This window comes from Cladophialophora yegresii (assembly GCF_000585515.1).
Source record: "Cladophialophora yegresii CBS 114405 chromosome Unknown aczIN-supercont1.1, whole genome shotgun sequence".
Lineage (NCBI taxonomy): Eukaryota > Fungi > Ascomycota > Eurotiomycetes > Chaetothyriales > Herpotrichiellaceae > Cladophialophora > Cladophialophora yegresii.
In genome coordinates, this window is record NW_006913045.1 from 915,713 (window position 1) to 933,640 (window position 17,928).

The 17,928-nt window shown below is 53.7% G+C and overlaps 5 protein-coding genes across 5 annotated transcripts; 2 read left to right on the forward strand and 3 right to left on the reverse strand.

Moving 5' to 3' along the window:
* Window positions 1–679: 679 nt before the first annotated feature.
* On the reverse strand, window positions 680–2,831 carry A1O7_00334 (uncharacterized protein; the record flags this gene model as incomplete). The annotated part of the gene is made up of 2 exons (XM_007754376.1): window positions 680–736; window positions 801–2,831. 2 exons carry the CDS (start codon window positions 2,829–2,831, stop codon window positions 680–682), a joined length of 2,088 nt encoding a protein of 695 aa, XP_007752566.1.
* Window positions 2,832–3,407: 576 nt separating this feature from the next.
* On the reverse strand, window positions 3,408–4,776 carry A1O7_00335 (uncharacterized protein; the record flags this gene model as incomplete). Its single annotated transcript, XM_007754377.1, has 4 exons — window positions 3,408–3,548; window positions 3,613–4,202; window positions 4,254–4,481; window positions 4,677–4,776. 4 exons carry the CDS (start codon window positions 4,774–4,776, stop codon window positions 3,408–3,410), a joined length of 1,059 nt encoding a protein of 352 aa, XP_007752567.1.
* A 1,581-nt stretch (window positions 4,777–6,357) lies between these two features.
* On the reverse strand, window positions 6,358–7,736 carry A1O7_00336 (CMGC/MAPK/P38 protein kinase; the record flags this gene model as incomplete). Its single annotated transcript, XM_007754378.1, has 6 exons — window positions 6,358–7,089; window positions 7,150–7,249; window positions 7,305–7,348; window positions 7,394–7,523; window positions 7,577–7,624; window positions 7,681–7,736. The coding sequence occupies 6 exons, from the start codon at window positions 7,734–7,736 to the stop codon at window positions 6,358–6,360; spliced, it is 1,110 nt and encodes a 369-aa protein (XP_007752568.1).
* A 3,435-nt stretch (window positions 7,737–11,171) lies between these two features.
* A1O7_00337 (guanine nucleotide-binding protein alpha-3 subunit) lies at window positions 11,172–12,518 on the forward strand (the record flags this gene model as incomplete). The annotated part of the gene is made up of 6 exons (XM_007754379.1): window positions 11,172–11,301; window positions 11,360–11,705; window positions 11,754–11,882; window positions 11,939–12,068; window positions 12,122–12,360; window positions 12,419–12,518. The coding sequence occupies 6 exons, from the start codon at window positions 11,172–11,174 to the stop codon at window positions 12,516–12,518; spliced, it is 1,074 nt and encodes a 357-aa protein (XP_007752569.1).
* A 1,999-nt stretch (window positions 12,519–14,517) lies between these two features.
* Window positions 14,518–17,640, forward strand: A1O7_00338 (starch phosphorylase; the record flags this gene model as incomplete). Its single annotated transcript, XM_007754380.1, has 9 exons — window positions 14,518–14,705; window positions 14,764–14,776; window positions 14,832–14,867; window positions 14,929–14,990; window positions 15,041–15,144; window positions 15,200–15,277; window positions 15,327–17,312; window positions 17,368–17,490; window positions 17,540–17,640. The coding sequence occupies 9 exons, from the start codon at window positions 14,518–14,520 to the stop codon at window positions 17,638–17,640; spliced, it is 2,691 nt and encodes an 896-aa protein (XP_007752570.1).
* Window positions 17,641–17,928: the final 288 nt, after the last annotated feature.

Consider the following 17,928-nt stretch of genomic DNA (forward strand, 5'->3'; position numbering starts at 1 on the left):
GTAGTCCGCAACCCGCAACCTGCAAACCACCTATATTGCCTCCAACGCGAGACCTTACCCGGAAACGCTGACGAGCTGGGATACTGTAATGAGACAGACGTTCGCCCAGAAGTCCCCTATACGGAGAACAGTCGAGTTCAACGCGTGACCTATTTGCCGCCCAACGCAGTACTGCGTACCTGTGCAAATGGCACAGTAGATGACGTTTCAATCAACGGCACAGAGAGAGCCACGAGCGCGAAGTGTGCCCAATTCCAAGCTTATACGGGATCTTCCCCCTAGCGATCAGACCTCAGCGATGATCGTTGATCATTGATCGATGCTTGATGCTTGATACACAGTCAACCATCCTTTCAACCACACTCGCCATCAAATCCACGATACCCCCGCATCATCCACAAAGGTGACGACCGCCCTTCCTGCCCTTGAGCTTGACCAGCGAGGTTGAATCCGCCCGCTAATGTTGAGATACAGATCAGACTGCTGGTGGTGGTGGTGGTGGTGCCGACCACGATGCCGATTGCGACGCTCATCCTGACGCGTTCCCCGCTTCCGCCTCACACCACTAAAGTGCAACTCAGGGTACGACATGCCATCGTAGAAGATTGGATATGATTTTTTGAAGTCTAAATGCGAGTGCGGGGCTCGACTGGGGGCGGAGCAGGCATTTGCGCCGGTCCTAATGGAGATGATAGGTGTGGAACAAGGTGATGTAGGCGGCGGATTCCGAGTAGGACTTTGAGTGGGAGTCTGAGTTAGTGTAGGTGGAGGTGTCGGGGTAGTTGTAGATGTAGGCGTACGTGTAGTGTACGTGTAGCGGCCGATCTCGCAGACGCGATCATGAAAGTCACATCCGTGTCGGGCGTGTGGAGTGCCCGGCTGGACGGTTCAAGGGGCCCTGGGTGGAGAGTCGCCGTTGAGGTCAATGTCGGGGTCGAGGTCCAACTCGTCGTGGTAGTTGAAGAAGAGCAAGAAGAAAAAGAGGAACTGGGCGGCATGGTGGTGGTGCTTTGGTGGTGCTCGTGACTTTCGTCATTGGTAATGTGGTGGCTATGGCTATGGCCGTGGCCGGGGCTGTGGTATAGGTCCAGAATCTGGTCAATAGTATCGTTGAGGGAGTCCCAGGTCCTCTGGATTTGGATCAACTTGTGTTTCGGTTCTGGTTCTGGCTCTTGTGCTGGTGGTTCTTCTGCTTCTGGTCCATCTGGAGTGGTGGTCGGCTCGTCCGGAAGAAGGGGGAGGGGCTTGTTTTTGTCGCTTGGTCGGTTCGTCGGCAGGGGGTTGGTATTTGAGATTGGTTTTCGAGACAAACTAACTTTGCTGGGGTCGTCATCGTCGTTGCTGCTGTCGGTATCGGTGCACAGGATTGTAGACCATGAGGACGAGGAATCTACCGGTATTGGCGGTACCGTCCGCGGCTGTTGGTTTCCTGGCGATGCGTGAGCCGGAGTGTCGTGCGAGAGAGATGTACCTTCCTCCGGGATGGTGACGGTGGATGTTGTAGGTGCTCGTGGTAGGTGTAGTGAGTGGACGTTTAGAGGTTGTGGCGTTAGGGTCGTGGTCCCAGATTTGCACGACGGCATCGTGGTCGGAATGGCCATGTGCTGAATACTCCGTGTCGAGGGATATTGTGGAGTAGCGTAGGACGAGGACGTCGACGTCTGTTCACTCGCGTAATGAAGACCCGGGTTGTTGTTGCCGCCATGTTGCTGTAGGTCCGAGCCGGAACAGTTCCTGGCCTCGACGATGGCTTCACCGTCACACACTGCTGGGGCTGAGGGATGAATGTTCGAAGGAGGTCGAAGGGAGGGCAGCCAGTGCTGAACAGGCGAGCACGTCAAAGTGGACGTCAATGTTGCTGATTCCGGCGGTATAGATGCGTCAAACGGCCACCGTGGAGTACCCTTCGTCTGAAGTTGCCCGGCCTCCGGGAATCTCCCGCGTCGGTCAAGACGACGTTGTGCATCTAGATGGGCGTCGCGCACGATCTCCGTCACCGGCTCGAACAAAGTCATTTCGCCTGCAAGAAACCCATGGTCATTAATCACCGGCGTAAGCCGAGAGGTCATGCTTTTCTTCGCCTCCTCCTCGCCGTTGTCTTGACTGTAAACGCTGCGCTCCTCGTTCGTTTCGGAGAGCGTAACGCTGAACTGGTCTTCCACCCACTGTTTCGGTATCACATTGTCCCAGCCGTCTTGATGGGCTCGAGAAAAGTCTCCCCGATCTTTGTCTGGATCTAGCTCACCAAAGGACTTGCCGACTGAAGCCGGGCATCCTGCTCTCGACGACGAAACCGGTTGGTGAACCTGTGCTCCTTCGTTTTTCGCGCCGCCACCGGTGGTCTTGCGCCACGCCGCGGGTTGTGGCTCGAGAAACATCGGAGTCTGGAGAGCATCCGGTCGAGGAGGGACAGGTGGACTGATTCGTTTGCGAGGTTTGTTGTTGTCCAGTACAGATCGGTTGGGTGACCACCATCGTAAGCCTGTTCTCGATTTGGGCTGCTCCCCGAGGACAACTGGAGGGCCCCGGCTCGGAGTACTAGTATTTCGACCTTTGGCGGATTGGAGTAATGACCATGGCGAGAACGAGGTCTTGCGTTTGAGATTGACGGGCGGCCGGACGGTGGGATCATTAACTTCAGCGGTGGGTCTTCTGATCAGTGCTTCAGCGCCGGATAAGATCGTGCTGGCAAGAGAGAACCGCGTACAAGGAGTATCGGCCTGACTTTTGCGACCACTGGCTGATAGCAACCAAGAGGTCTGAGGACTGGTAGGCTCTGTTGAGGTCCAGCTGGATTGACTTTGACGGTCAGGAGTTAGCGGTGGCGCCATGGATCTGTATCAGGTATGTTGCGATATTCTCCAGTGCGGGAATCGGCGACGACGTTTCAAAACGATTTATGCCGCTCGGACTCGTTCGACCAAACGAGCTGAGGTTGGGATTCGGTGAGGTCGCCATGACTTCACGGCCTCCGGACATCCTTCTGGAATCCTTCCAGACAGGTCATAGTGTTTTGACACTTGCTTGGTTAGTGACATAAAAGAGCGTGGGTTTGCCGGATCGACGACCTGCAATATAGCGCAGACGAAGTGGCCAGGAACGGAAGTCTGGGTCACGAGAACGGAGTGTTGTTTGTTCGGGATCCTCACGAACAAGCAGAGTGGTGAAAAGCGACCATGTGATCCCATGTGTCGCTGGTGCACATTTCACTCCATCTGATCGACATGAGGCTGCCACGTCGTCAATAGAGGTTCTCCTAACGATGAACAAGTAGGACCGATGTCATCGTGAGGGCAAGAAGGGGATGGGAATAGGTGACGAGCTTCGGGAAGGTTAGTATATGTAGCCAAACAATGTCCTAAATTGTCTATCACCCAGCTCTACACCATCTTGCAGGTTCTCTTCGATCACAACTTCGCTTTGACCCACGATTTGATGGCTTTTCCTTGCTCTGTTTCGGCAGTGTCGTTGAACCGCAAGTGGATGATGGGTGCGATATGTGCTTCGTTGGTCCCAATCACGTATGTGAGGTTGTCGGGATTCACAGACTTCAGGTCAACGTCAGCGACTGACTCACCAGCGTCTACTCAACAGAAGCAGCGCCCAACTTACCTTGTACTTCTCCACCCATTCGCTAATTGCGTCGAGCAGGATTTCGTTGGCGCCGGAAACGGCCAGTATTTGTTCGACCTTTGCGTCTCTCCACCATTCAGTTGGAGCAGTAAGCGGCTCTGCATATGTCGTCGTTGGCTTCCCAGCAAGGTAGTCCTTCGACCACTTCCCCCCTGCGTATTGAGTGACAAGATCCTTGTACCGGTTCTTGGCTTCGCTCGGCCAGTCTAAGCGGAAACTAACCCAAGGTGCGACAGCCACAATGCCCTTGAGCTTTTCACCTTCACCCAGTTTGAGTTCCGGGAACTCAGGCGACGGATGCATGATTTGTGAGAGCACTCCCAGGCACATGTTGCCGCCGGCAGAATCACCGGCGAGGATGATTTGAGAGGCTGGTCGCTTCAAGTCTTCCAACACGTACTTGACTGCCTCTACGGCTTCGTACATTATCTTGGGATAGGTCGCATGCGGCACAAGAGTATATTCGAGAAACAAGAACGCGATGGTGATGTCGCTAGTTTTGGCATCGTTCTGTACGCCGTGCCAGAATCTGAGGTGGGTGTCATCACCGTCGAGCGAAAAGCCGCCACCTGTTCAAGGTCAGTAGATGTGCGACGACGACAACACAAAGTTGTTCCCACCATGATAGTAGACACAGATGTATTTAGCAGTCTGCGGGTCGCCGACCCAGAACGCTTTGACGCCTGATCTCAGCGTCACGAAATTGGGTTGCATGCCGTTATCTTTGCACCATTTCTCATAGACTTTGGAGAAAGGAGCGCCGATGTATCTGTGCACATAAGCCAAGCTCCTGACCGAGGGACTGGGGTGTCTCACTGAAGCTGAAGGGTACTGAGCCTCTGCACCATCTGGCACCAGTCAGCAAGGATGAGCGGGCTTGGAGGCAGTTGTGGTCTACCTTTCGAATTGCGGCAAAGCTGATGTGTTGTCCGTATGTGTAGGCTCCCGACTCTCCACGGAACGGAGCTGTCGCCGCCGTATACAACGCGGTCCCCACTGCAAGTCATCAGGCTCAGAAGACGCAAGCAGCGAGGCAGTCTTACCGATCGAGAGAAGTCCTGGGAACACGTCCAGCTTCTCCAGGAACGAGACCTGGTGGATCGGCGTAGAAAGAGCCTGGTCGGCTGTTGGAGGTGCAGTCATGTTGCCGGCTTGTGCTGGTGGTAATCAGGAAGCCAACAGTTGAGCCAGCTTGGCTGAAGATTGTGATGGCAGCTTGAGATGCTCGTCCGGTCAGCGAGGTGTTTGAGGGACGTAGTTGGTGGGCGTTCGATGATTCAAAGGATGACCCGAGCTAACAGATTCCGGCCGAGATCGAGTACATAGATGCTGGAGTATTTAGGTAGAGAGTGTCAGACGGAGATGATGCGTCCACGAGATCCTGCGAGATACCAGGTCTTCTTCCCCACTGGCTTGAGTCAGACATACATAGTACTACGGAAAGACCGAAAAAGCCATGTTGCCGTCTTACGCCAGAGCTCAGTGCCCGGAACGAGCCGAGGCAAATCCAGTTACACTGTACGGAGTACTGTACTCTGTATCTCCAACGCACCATGTCGGAGACATCCATGTCGTAGCTGAACGCTCTCTACTGTACATGCCTACGAGGCTATAGACTTCTTGCGCTACTATGCATCAGTACAAAGACGCTCTGATGCCTCATCTGGCAGCATTATTGCCCGTGCGACGCGTCCCATCATGGGCCTTCGGAAGAGCACGTCTATCTCAGTCTTTGACGCAGTGATATCATTTCACCTCGTAGAGATATTCACTTTGTTTACCGTGCAGCGGTCTTGATGAGTGACAAGGGTTCCCTAGGAAGGTGTGAGGAGATGTGATCGCACAATGATGGTACCGAGCTGGGTGAAGTGTTATATGAGGAAGTCGACTTGAGCCCGTCAGTGACATGGCTGCCAGACAGCGCACCGCAGCGCAGCGTTCGTCCTTGAACCGCAATGTCCTGGTTTTCTTGTTCCTGATGGCAGACAGCGGCGGAAAACAAACCTACACATACGACAAACATCCTCTTCAGGAACACAATCTGGAGGGCGAAGTCATCAATCAGTCACTCAGTCACCTGGAGATCTACACGCACAACTGTTCATATCAAAGATGTCCTCACCGGCAGATACACCAGTGAACACTACGGACGGCGCAAAGTCCAGTAAGGAGGAAGAAAACAAGCAGTCACTCTCCTCCGCCACTTGCGCCCAGATTGTCGCCTGGGGAAGCACCACTGGTAAATTATACCTCGACGATGCGCGGCTCGATGACTCCAATACGAGAGGCAACGTCTGGGAGCACCTCTCCGGGAAAGCTGGTGACAAGGACCAGGACCACGGGGGGCAGTAGGCAACACTTCCGTTGGGACGATGAAGAGGACAGTAGCAGAGAGACCACCTACCGGAAACGACAAGCAGGGTTGTGTACACCGTGATGACTGAACGAGGCGCTGTGAGCAAGTCGACGGATGCTATTAATTATCAAGGGCATCGTGTACTGGTGAATCAACTAAAGTTGAACAGCCTCTATGAAAAACGAATCCAGCACCGCTGGGTGCTAGGGAAAACATGAATCTGCAATGGCTTGGGCGTTGTTTATGCTTTCTTGCTAACCAAAAATGTTTCGTGGTATTCGTCTCACTCCATGCTCACTGAAGAGCACCCTCGACGGTCGTGATTGCATGCCTTGTTTCATGCTAGCCCCTGCCTGCAGATAGACACTCTACTGAACTACCTGCTGATTGACAGCTTGAGCTTGCTCCACCGTCAAAGGCTTGCCCCCCAGTTCAGTCTCCCCGTTGTCAATGTTGTGATAGTCGAGGATTTCCGAGTACATCATGATCTTCCAGGTATCAACGGGGAGATCAGCATCGTTGAACGACCAGTCGAACTTTTCATCCGCGACAGGCTCGTCTGTCGGATCGTGGTAAGGCGAGAGATACTCGTGCTCCAGGGCTCCAGCTGCTGATGCCCGCTTCTTAGGATCGAACACCAGCATTTTCTCAAGAAGGTCGACGGCGGCAGGATCGGCGTTCTTGAACTTCGTACTGAGCGGTTGTCTTTCTCTCTTGGGCAAAGATTGCACAAATCTTAGGGTGTTTTCGCTGCAGATGGTCTCAATCACATCCTGTGGGGGGGTTCCAAGCAGTTCGGTAATGATGGAGAATTGGTTGACATGGTCTTTGCCCGGGAACAATGGCTTCCCTTCCAGCATTTCAGCGAAGATGCAGCCGGCACTCCAGATGTCAACTTCGACATCATACTTCTGCCAGGTAAGCATGATCTCGGGGGCTCGGTAGTACCGGGTAGACACGTATCCCGTCATTTGGGGATCTTGGATCCGAGCAAGCCCGAAATCGCAGATTTTGAGGTCGCAGTTCTCATTGACGAGAATGTTGCTAGGTTTCAGATCTCGGTGCACCACACCGGCCGAGTGAACGTATTTCAAGCCGCGCTACACGTGATTGTTAGAATCCTCGTGGACCGGATAGAGCTTCCGGGGTGATCGGCGTACCAGAATCTGATAAAGGAAGTACTGAATGAATTGCTTCTCGAGTGGTCTGGAGGTCAGAAGACGGTGGAGATCCGTGCCCAGAAGCTCCGTCACAAAATAACTAAGTCCAAAGTCAGTATTGAGGCGGAATGGTCAGATACCATATTTCGGCATACATGTCTTCCAGTGGAGAGATGAAGATGTCACTAAGAGAGATGACCTGCTCGATTAGCATCTTGAACATCGCCGGAACGGTCCAGCTCACATTTTCGTGCCGGAGATGTTTCAACAACTTCAATTCTCGATAAGTGCGCTTTGCGAGGACTGGTGTGGAGAAGGGCTTCATGATCTTCTTGACCGCGACAGACTGGCCAGTCAACTGGTCCTTTGCAGAGCTTGATGAGTGTCAACGAGTGTCCTACCGCCCTCAAACGGCACCATTGCTCACCAGACAAGGCCGAAAGCTCCCATGCCAACCGGTTGTAGATCGGTGTACCTTATCACGAGGAAATCAATTGGGCATCCCAGCATTCAGATTCAAGTCCTCTGTACCTGCTCGTGATCTCGAAGGTCGTCCCAAAGATCTGGGCTCGCACGAACTCCGCCATTGTGTGGAATGTTCAAAGTAGAAGCCAATGGGCGGAAAACTGAAGGGAGAAAGGATGCCCGGTCGTGGAACGTCGAGGATGTTGGAAGTGATCGTGGTGGGAAGGCGCAGCCTGAAGTGAAGAGCTACTCGCTTGCCGGCGAGGGTCGAGGTAGGAGGAAGAGACGAAAAGAGGGCAATAGACTGACGGTGAGGGTGCTGGTACTTTGGAAACTGGGAAGATGTTTCAAGTAGTCCTGAATTGCAGTTAGAGATTAAGATGTGAAGGGACGGCGGCTGTCCAAAGTCACGAACCTCTAGCTCAAGCGCGAGTGGCGCAAGCAGGTGTAGGATGAAAAAATGGTACTCGGACGAGGCGAGTGACTTGGTATGGGTGGCCAATGTCACGAACCGTCAACAGAGCTTTCATGTGCTTTGGTACGAGTAGCATGCAAGAAGAACTCTGAAGAGGCAGCGAGCAGCGTGGGGCAACTCAGGTCACCACCGATTCAGATGGTTACTAAGGCTCTGAGTTCGCTGGAACAGGCTTAGGCGGCCGCTTAGGGCACTGTGTGGCCGCTGGGAAAGATGACGATCTCATCCTGCGCCCGGCATGCCCATCGCGGTTCTCGGTAGGCGGTGGGATAGAATCTCGGTGGTCCACAGTGCGCCTACGGCTGGGTAACTTGCTCCTCGATCGGGCGATCCGATCCCCTTCCAACCTTCCTTCAGCCGCTGGGACTCTGGCTGCCCCGGGTAAGCTCTTCCTGGGGGCGCAGGCACCTACGGAACCAGACTCCGTACGGAGTACACAGGACTTGCTATGTATTCGTACAATACCAGGCACAGCTCGCCACACCGAGTCTTCCAGCTGCAGCGTGGCCGGATAAATCTTCCAGCGAATTTTGGCAGTCTGTCGAGACGAATTAGTGAGGGAACATGTTGCTTGACCATGATTCCAGACTTCTACTTAGTCAGATCTCGTATCCTCCCAATCAATCTCGATCGTCACTGTTTCACCGACCAGATTGCTTCATCAAGCTATGCATTTCAGAACCAGCGAATCTCGCGCAAAGGTGTAGAATAACTGACAATCTCACCTTGGGGGCAAATATATACAACCTCCTGCCCAGACTAAGTCTACCACGCACGGCAAGCTGTCTAGGGATGATTCCTCTCTATGCGACCTTGTGAGTCTGGATGTTCTTTCCTTGGGTCGAGGTGAACTACCGCTGAGGGCGCATACACTTCGGCATCTGAATTCCATGATCACAACCGATAGTACTCATGGCGACCTGAGGGCCTGTCGGTTGTTTATCAAGTTGTCTGAGGGATCGGGTATAACCCATACACGGCCTGCTCGCCGACGGATCGAACCACTCTCGCGTCCCGCTTTCCTCCCAGCACCTCTTCTCGTGACGAAATAATCATCACGACACATGCCACCAGCTCTCTAGAAAGGATTAACTTCAACACAGACGTCTTTCTCGAAGGGCCACTCTCTTTCGGCGGGAGCAATCTCTCAGGTGCACAAGCGGGACATAAGATGCTGACTCCGTGCGATTGAATAGAACACCCAGATATGGCTCCACCACTGAAGCCCAACATTTGCGTTTCAAAGTTGACACTGAATCAGAGCGTGCTTGTGGCAGTGACTTACATTTCAACGCCAGCCTCCTGCTCGCTCCGTCGTTGCACAGTCTCACCTCAAGCACGTTGGATCCTAGCATAGCCCTGATCGGTGTTTTGGGGGCGAAGGTGTTTGTGACAACAGCGACTTCTACCAAGAGCAAAAGCTGTATATTCCGGTGAGGTTCATAGAGTCATCGTGTTCTTTGTGCTCAGGCTGGTGCTGTATCTTTTTATTGCACGCAGATGGCAATTCCAAGGGCTTGAGCCATGATCCCGTAGTTTTTGGGATACCGCAATCAATTGTGTGTGGACTACTGTAGCTGCAAGTCCAAGAACAGAAAGAAAAGATAATTCCGCGAAGGTGTAACCCTGAGTGCCCAGCGCCCAGACCGTCGGGGATTTCCCATGGATACTTGCCCCTAAGTTGGAATGCATTGCTTCCTTTTGCTGCTTGCAATGTGCACTGCTTGACGATCGACTTTCCGGGGAGAAGATGGTGACGATGGCCATACAGGAGCTTCACAACTCGACCGTGGTTAAGCAACAAGGCTCCGTCAAGCCAGGGAAGCCAATAGAGCGTCCTGGTTCGTATGAGGAGCACTCGCCGTTGAGGAAGCCCGGGAATTCTAGAAGGGGCCAATCCCGTCTACTCACCACGGTGCCTGGACACCAGATGGTTAGCCAGGCGGGTGCCGAGCTCTGAAGTAACTCCGTTATTGCTTCTGGCGCGGAGAGTTGTGTAATCATGAGGCATACCATGTGTCGTCTACAAAAAGCGTGGTGATGACATGGGCGGCAGAGACTCTTTAAAGCTATTTGTGTTTTCCAGGCCGAGCGACTTCCTACACGTCACTCGAGTCGACCAAAGCGGGCACTGACCGGACAATGAGGACTACGACTCGTGTGCAACGGGAAGAGGAGCCTCGGAGCGAGTTCGCGACAACTCATAGTGCGCCATGCAAGCGTAATTGGTTGAGCATTCGCCTATATCTATCTGGCCTTCGACTCGCCTGTGCCGACACGTTCTAAGACACGGCGGAGGGCACATATGGCGGTCCTACCAACGAGAGACACTCGACTGCAATAATAACCAGCGAGATCAAATAGTCTGTGAATGGGTAATGCGCGTCAAAGACAAAGCGCCCGACGGTATTCAATTAGCTACTGGCCACTGCGAGTCTATGTAGCCCAGCTTGCCCGCTCTCGGCTACTCCGCCTAGCCCTTCGAGAGTGGCTCTGGCACCTGGCACTGGCACGAGGCAAACTCGCCCTCTCCGCGATTCCCGTTCGTCCCTCTGGTCAGCTATCCACCGACACTGCTCCTGCTGCTGTGCTCGTACGTCTTTCTGCTTCCACCCTACCGTCTCGGCCTCTGGCGCACCCTTTGCGGTGAAGCAGCAGCAATATCCTGATACGTCCTGTGCATCTAACTTTCCTAGCTATCAACCGTGCTTGGCCAGTCTGGAGAGCCGGCATTTGTTGTCCTTCTTTCGAGGCGTTCCAGTCCGTGAGCGTCGAGCTCCACAACCAACTGAATCCTGGTCTCGGCCCCGTTCACGCATCACCAACATCAACGAGGTCATCGACGCCCTCACCTACAACCACTCGCGCATAGATCCCTTGACCCCTCGGCTTTCTCTCTGACGCTCACGGTGCATCGTCCGTCGCTCGTTCGACTCAACAACAGTCGCTAGTTTCCCCGCAATCAGGCCGCAGCCAGAGCAGACAGCCCGTGCAGCTTTCCTTCGCAGCTGCAGCCGCATCTGGCGCTGCTCCTGCAGCGCTCTCGCTGTCGCTGCGCTACAACTCACATCATTCCTTCGATATGGGTGCATGCGGGAGCAAGGAGGCCTCGACCGAGGATACGGAACAGAAGAAGAGGAGTCAGGCTATAGACAAGAAACTCGAGGAAGACTCCCGCAGATTACGGCGAGAATGCAAGATTCTACTGCTGGGTATGCGAAGTACTGATAGATGCGTTGCCCGTCCAAGACTGACACATGCCTATGATAGGGTCGGGTGAGAGTGGAAAGTCGACAATTGTGAAGCAGATGAAGATCATCCACCAGAATGGCTACACGCAGGAAGAGCGGGCGCTGTATCGGCTCACCATCTACAAAAATCTGATCGACTGCATGAAGGCGTTGATCGGCGCAATGCAGCAATTCGAAATCGAACCAGAAGATCAAACAGTCAAGGACTACGTCGAATATATAATGGAGTTCAATGTGGATCCGGACCCCGACACCACTCTAGATCCCAAAGTCGCCGATGCCGTGCAAGCCATATGGAAAGATGCCGCCGCGACCAAAACGATGGAAAGACAGAGCGAGTTTTACCTGATGGACTCCGCCCCCTAGTATGTAGTCGCAATCATGGCCTCGGCCACTTGCTTACTTCTCTACAGCTTCTTCGAAGAGGTCCGGAGGTTGGCAGCGCCCGACTATATCCCCAATGAAGCCGACGTACTACGGGCACGGACAAAGACGACCGGAATATACGAGACGAGGTTTACCATGGGCCAGCTGAGCATGCAGTCAGTATCTGCCGGAGGAAGGTTCCTGGGCGAGACGAGTGGCTAACATGTCTCAGTATGTTCGATGTGGGCGGGCAGCGAAGTGAGCGCAAGAAATGGATCCACTGCTTCGAGAATGTCACGTCGATCATCTTCTGCGTGGCACTAAGTGAATACGACCAAGTATTGCTGGAAGAATCGAACCAGGTATGCGGCTCTCGGAGCAAATAGGTGAGGTGTGTCGCTGACGGATATTCCAGAATCGGATGATGGAAAGTCTTGTGCTCTTCGACTCCGTGGTCAACTCAAGGTGGTTCATGAGGACCAGCATCATTCTGTTCCTGAACAAGGTCGATCTGTTCAAAGAGAAGCTGGGTCGATCACCCCTAGGGAATTACTTCCCTGATTATTCTGGCGGCAACGACGTCAATCGGGCCGCCAAATACCTGCTGTGGCGGTTTAACCAGGTGAATCGAGCGCAACTTAACCTCTATCCCCAGTGAGTGATCGCCGACGAGCCACACGCAGACCGACCTTCGCTAACTGAGTTTTTTCAGTCTCACGCAAGCTACGGACACCACGAACATCCGGCTGGTCTTCGCCGCGGTCAAGGAGACCATATTACAAAACGCCCTGAAAGACTCTGGAATATTATGAAGCCACGACCACACCATGTTTGTTTCGCCTCGAGTTATGCATTTATTCCCCGGCGTCTAGCGTGTCATGTGATGAATGGGAGTCATGACGGACTGGAAAGGCGCCATCAGTATGCGCTTCTACTTTTTCCTGCCGCTGAAGGACGCGTTCTTGCTTGGCAATGGTACTCAGCCCTGGATTTTTGTTGCTGCGGTCTCCGCGCCTTTTGGTCTTTTGATGCAAAAAGTTTGGCGTCTTTGCAATACTTTGGTTTGCTCGCGGGGAAGAGGGAGGGAGCACGTCAGGATTGTTGCCATTGCATGGAGGCAGCCGCCATTGCAATAGGTTTGGCTGTCTGGCTCGGGATGAAGGCCAACTTTGGGTATTGTGGCACTGTCAACGGGTTCCGGCGAGTGAAATGTATGAAGTTTCGACATACCGGCATCGATTTCTCCGTCGGATTGGTCCCTCGCTGGGATCTTTCGCCTCGGACAATTACTTCTCTGCCGAACAGTACGAGAGCGGGCAGACCATTGAACCTCCTGGCGGACAGCAGAAGACGTGATAAGGCATCTACAGGCCGCAATCGTCGCCGTGTACTCATAATAAAGATATCAATCGCACCTGCGAGGATGCGCAGTCGTTCCACGGGGTCAATGGCTGCGGATCAGTGTTGTACAAGGCCGTCCCGACGAGGAAAGCAGTTACGAAGCAAGCCGCAGATTACACAAGTTGCATGATCGAAGGTCTGGGGTCGCGAGCGATGGGTGATGACCTCAGCATGCGAACCGGAGCTGAAGTATAGCAAAAGGGTGGTCTGATCGATATGTTCATGCGACAGCCTTGACGTTATGCCAGCGCTACCCGTTGCGAAACGAATGTACTGTGTACGAGGTACCCTGACAGGGATATGCTTTCTGACATGTGGTACCTCGGGCCTCTGAGCCGGGCTGGATAAAGCCAGTTATGACAGATTTACCGCAGGAGCAGGTGCTCTGAACATGTACTGCGGTACTCTTGCCAATGCTCCCCAGCGCAGACGGCCGGACTCCAACTAGTTGTGTACGATTGAGACAGATGGTAATTGTGTCCAATGGTATAGGCCCGTGTGCCCCCAGCAGGAGTGGACAGGTCGATAAGACGCACCCTTGTTGTCGCCTCCCAGTGGCGCCCATTACCCCGCCATGCAGTGGCCACACCCGCTCCCTTCACTTCACCCTCACTCTTGCTGGCATGTGCAGCTTCCCAGGGGAAATCGCAGCTAACAAACAGATCAGGATGATCGCCCGGCAAAAGCAGATTGATTCGGAAAATAATGTCATCGGTGTTCCTGGGTGCGCTCAACGTGCGGCACATGCCAACAGCTTGTCTGTTGCCCTAGAACTCCCCATACAAGTGGCATCTCACAAGGCGGGGTAAACAGAGTATCTTGGTCCCGCGCATCCATTGCTTTGCAGGCCCGGGTTTTCAACCTGCAGTCATGCAGTAAACATGGGGATTCCCTCTCGCTCACCGCTTCCTTCGGCTCATAGTAGCAGAGCTCTAGTGAACGTAGCCGTGCCATTGACGTCGTGCGCGCCGCATTCCCTGATCGCAGCCGTAGAGCGTTGAAGGCCGGTCTGAGCAGAGACCAGGCATGTCGCTAATGCACAGCGAATGCTGAATGATGGATACCCATATCCCGGTCGAGACCCAGTCACCCGGCGACCATTCGTGCGTGCTTTGGCATGGATTATCCTTTGACGCTGCTGCATGGCAATCATCATACTACTGCATTTGTACCAGTGGAAAAGCACGAGCAAGAAGAGCCCCAGTTAGCTTGAGCTTCCCCTTCCTTCCCGCGCACATACACATCTTTTACCAACCCTGTGTCCTCTTCTCGCGGCCTTCTTTCTTCTTGACCGCCCTGCTCTATCCTTTCCGCCCTACCTTCATATAGACACTTTCTCTTCTACCTCATTCTTATCATTGAGTCTTGTTCACTTGCACTACGAGCCGCTCTTCTGTGCCTGTTGACAAGATGGCTGCCGCAGCTGTCGCTCAAAATCCTCGGGAGCGCAAGCCCTCGACGAGTGCCCCCATCTCTACCTTGACAGGTCCTGTCGGTCCCGGCTTCACGAGACCGAAGCACAAGCGAACCGCCACGGGCTTCGGTGCCGGAGACATCAAGGCGGTTGAATCGAGCATTCCCGAGCACATGCGAGAGGCGTAAGTGGATAGCCCCGCGGTGCGCTTGCCTGCACGGCCACTGACAACTTGTACACAGATGGAGGAAATTCGTATGTTTGAGATGCTAGCGCAAGCCGTTTGTCCTCTCTGATGCCAAGGTCACAGTCTCCGCGCGGTTTCACCACAAAGGAAGAGTTCGAGGTGCGTCACATTCCATGCCTGGGCCGTCGAGTAGGGTGGAGCGGCTAACCTTGCGCAACAGGCAGAGGCTGTCAAGCACATTGAAACTACCTTGGCGAGATCTCTCTTCAACTGCGATGAGCTGTAGGTCTTGTCACCCGACTCTGGGGTGAATACCATTGACCACGCTTTAGGGCCGCATACTCCGGGACTGCGCTGGCCTTTCGAGACCGTCTTATCATTGATTGGAACAAAACCCAACAGAGACAGACCTTTGCCGACCAGAAAAGAATCTACTGTATGTTCTCGGAACGAGGTGGGTTGACATCGGACTGCTTACCCATACCTTGCAGACCTCTCCCTCGAGTTCTTGATGGGCCGAGCGCTTGACAATGCAATGCTGAACGTCGGATTGAAGAATGTGGCCAAAGGTGGGTCCAATCTCAGGCTGCTGAATCCCACAAGCTGACAAGGGAACAGAGGGTCTCGCGGATCTTGGTTTCCGTATCGAGGACATCATTGAACAAGAGCACGACGCGGCTCTCGGAAATGGCGGTCTCGGCCGACTGGCCGCCTGCTTCCTTGACAGCATGGCCACGTTGAATTACGCAGCCTGGGGCTACGGCCTCCGTTACAGATATGGTATCTTCAAGCAAGAGATTCAGGACGGTTACCAGGTTGAAATCCCGGATTATTGGCTCGACTTCAACCCTTGGGAATTTCCCCGCCACGACGTTACCGTTGACGTGCAGTTCTATGGCTGGGTCAACAAGTACACCGACGACCAGGGAAAACAGATTGTGTCCTGGCAAGATGGCGAGATCGTCACCGCGACAGCCTACGACGTGCCAGTGCCAGGCTATGGGACTCCCACGGTAAATAACTTGCGTCTATGGTCGAGCAAAGCTTCAAGTGGCGAGTTCGACTTCGCCAAGTTCAACTCGGGCGAATATGAGAGTGCCGTGGCAGATGAGCAGCGAGCGGAGACCATCTCGGCCGTGCTGTACCCGAATGACAACCTTGAACGGGGAAAGGAGCTGCGGTTGAAGCAGCAATACTTCTGGTGCGCCGCCTCTCTTCACGACATTGTGCGCAGGTTCAAGAAGTCACAGCGCAAGTGGTCCGAGTTTCCCGACCAGGTGGCCATTCAGCTGAATGATACTCACCCCACGCTTGCAATTGTCGAACTGCAGCGGATTTTGGTCGATATGGAGGGCTTGGAGTGGGACGCCGCCTGGGATATTGTCACCCGCACATTTGGCTATACCAACCACACAGTGTTGCCCGAAGCGTTGGAGAAGTGGTCAGTACCGTTGATCCAGAACCTCCTCCCGCGTCATCTCCAACTCATTTACGAGATTAATCTCTACTTCCTTCAATCAGTCGAACGCCGGTTCCCTAAGGATCGAGATCTCCTGGGCAGAGTGTCCATCATCGAGGAATCACAGCCGAAGATGGTCCGCATGGCATTCTTGGCGATTGTTGGCTCGCACAAGGTCAACGGCGTTGCCGAATTGCACTCGGACCTGATCAAGACTACCATCTTCAAGGACTTTGTCAAGGTCTACGGCCCAGATAAATTTACCAACGTCACCAATGGTATTACTCCGCGAAGATGGTTGCACCAAGCCAACCCGCGCCTGTCGGAACTGATTGCGTCAAAGCTCGGAAACTACGAGTTCTTGAAGGACTTGACACTGCTCAACAAACTCGAACCCTACGTGGATGACAAGGACTTCAAGAAGGAGTGGGCGGAAATCAAATATGCCAACAAAGTCCGACTTGCCCAACACATCCAGAAGACCAAAGGTTACAGTGTCAATCCCAAGGCTCTCTTCGACATCCAGGTCAAGAGAATTCATGAGTACAAGCGCCAGCAACTCAACATCTTCGGAGTCATTCATCGTTATATGGCCATCAAGGCCATGTCGCCCGATGAGCGCAAGAAGCTCGTTCCCCGGGTGTCGGTCTTCGGCGGTAAAGCGGCTCCCGGCTACTGGATGGCGAAGACCATAATCCACTTGATCAACAAGGTCGGGGAGGTGGTCAACAAGGATCCTGATGTTGGCGATCTGCTCAAAGTTGTCTTCCTCGAGGACTACAACGTCAGCAAGGCCGAGATCATTATCCCGGCTTCGGATATCAGCGAGCACATCTCGACAGCTGGTACTGAAGCGTCAGGCACGAGTAACATGAAGTTCGTGTTGAACGGCGGGTTGATCATTGGTACGCTCGATGGTGCCAACATTGAGATCACTCGCGAGATCGGCGAGCAGAACATCTTCTTGTTCGGCAATCTCTCGGAGGACGTGGAGGACCTGCGCCATCACCACTTCTACGGCGACTACCAGATGAACCCCGAGCTGTTGAAGGTGTTTGACTTCATCAAAAAGGGCACGTTCGGCGACGAGGGTGCGTTCGGTGCTTTGATCAGTGGCATCGCCGAGCATGGCGATTACTATCTTGGTAGGACCTCCCGCCCCCAGACCGTAGGAAATGAGCTGACCACAGGGCAAAACAGTGAGCGATGACTTCAACAGCTACTGCCAGACACAGGACCTTATCGACGAGGCCTATAAGGACCAGGACTCCTGGGTGAGCAAGTCGATCACCAGTGTGGCCCGAATGGGCTTCTTCACCTCAGGTATGTGGCCATGATAATCCCGGCAGTTCATTACTGACTGGCCATTCAGATCGATGCATCAATGAATATGCCGACGGCATCTGGAACATTGAGCCGCTCCAGGTCAAGGAGGAGAACGAGGTCAGATCACGGACCGGACTGGAGACGTAAAAAGACCGAGGCAACAGCCGTGGCTCAGCCTCTCGGTGAAGCGTGGCGTGTGACGGTAACAGAGCTGGGAATACACGACTGTACTTGCATTTCCATGAGCCGGGTTTGGAATCTCCAGGCTGGGCGCGAAAGGGCATGGTGGACCAAGACCAAGACCAAGACCAAGACAAAACCTAGACTCGTGACGCTGGGGAATGGATTCAACCGATGGTTCAGCACTTTGGATGAGAGACGACGAGATCCTGCAATGAAAAGCATACCGTACAAGAGTACTCCGTACATCTCTTC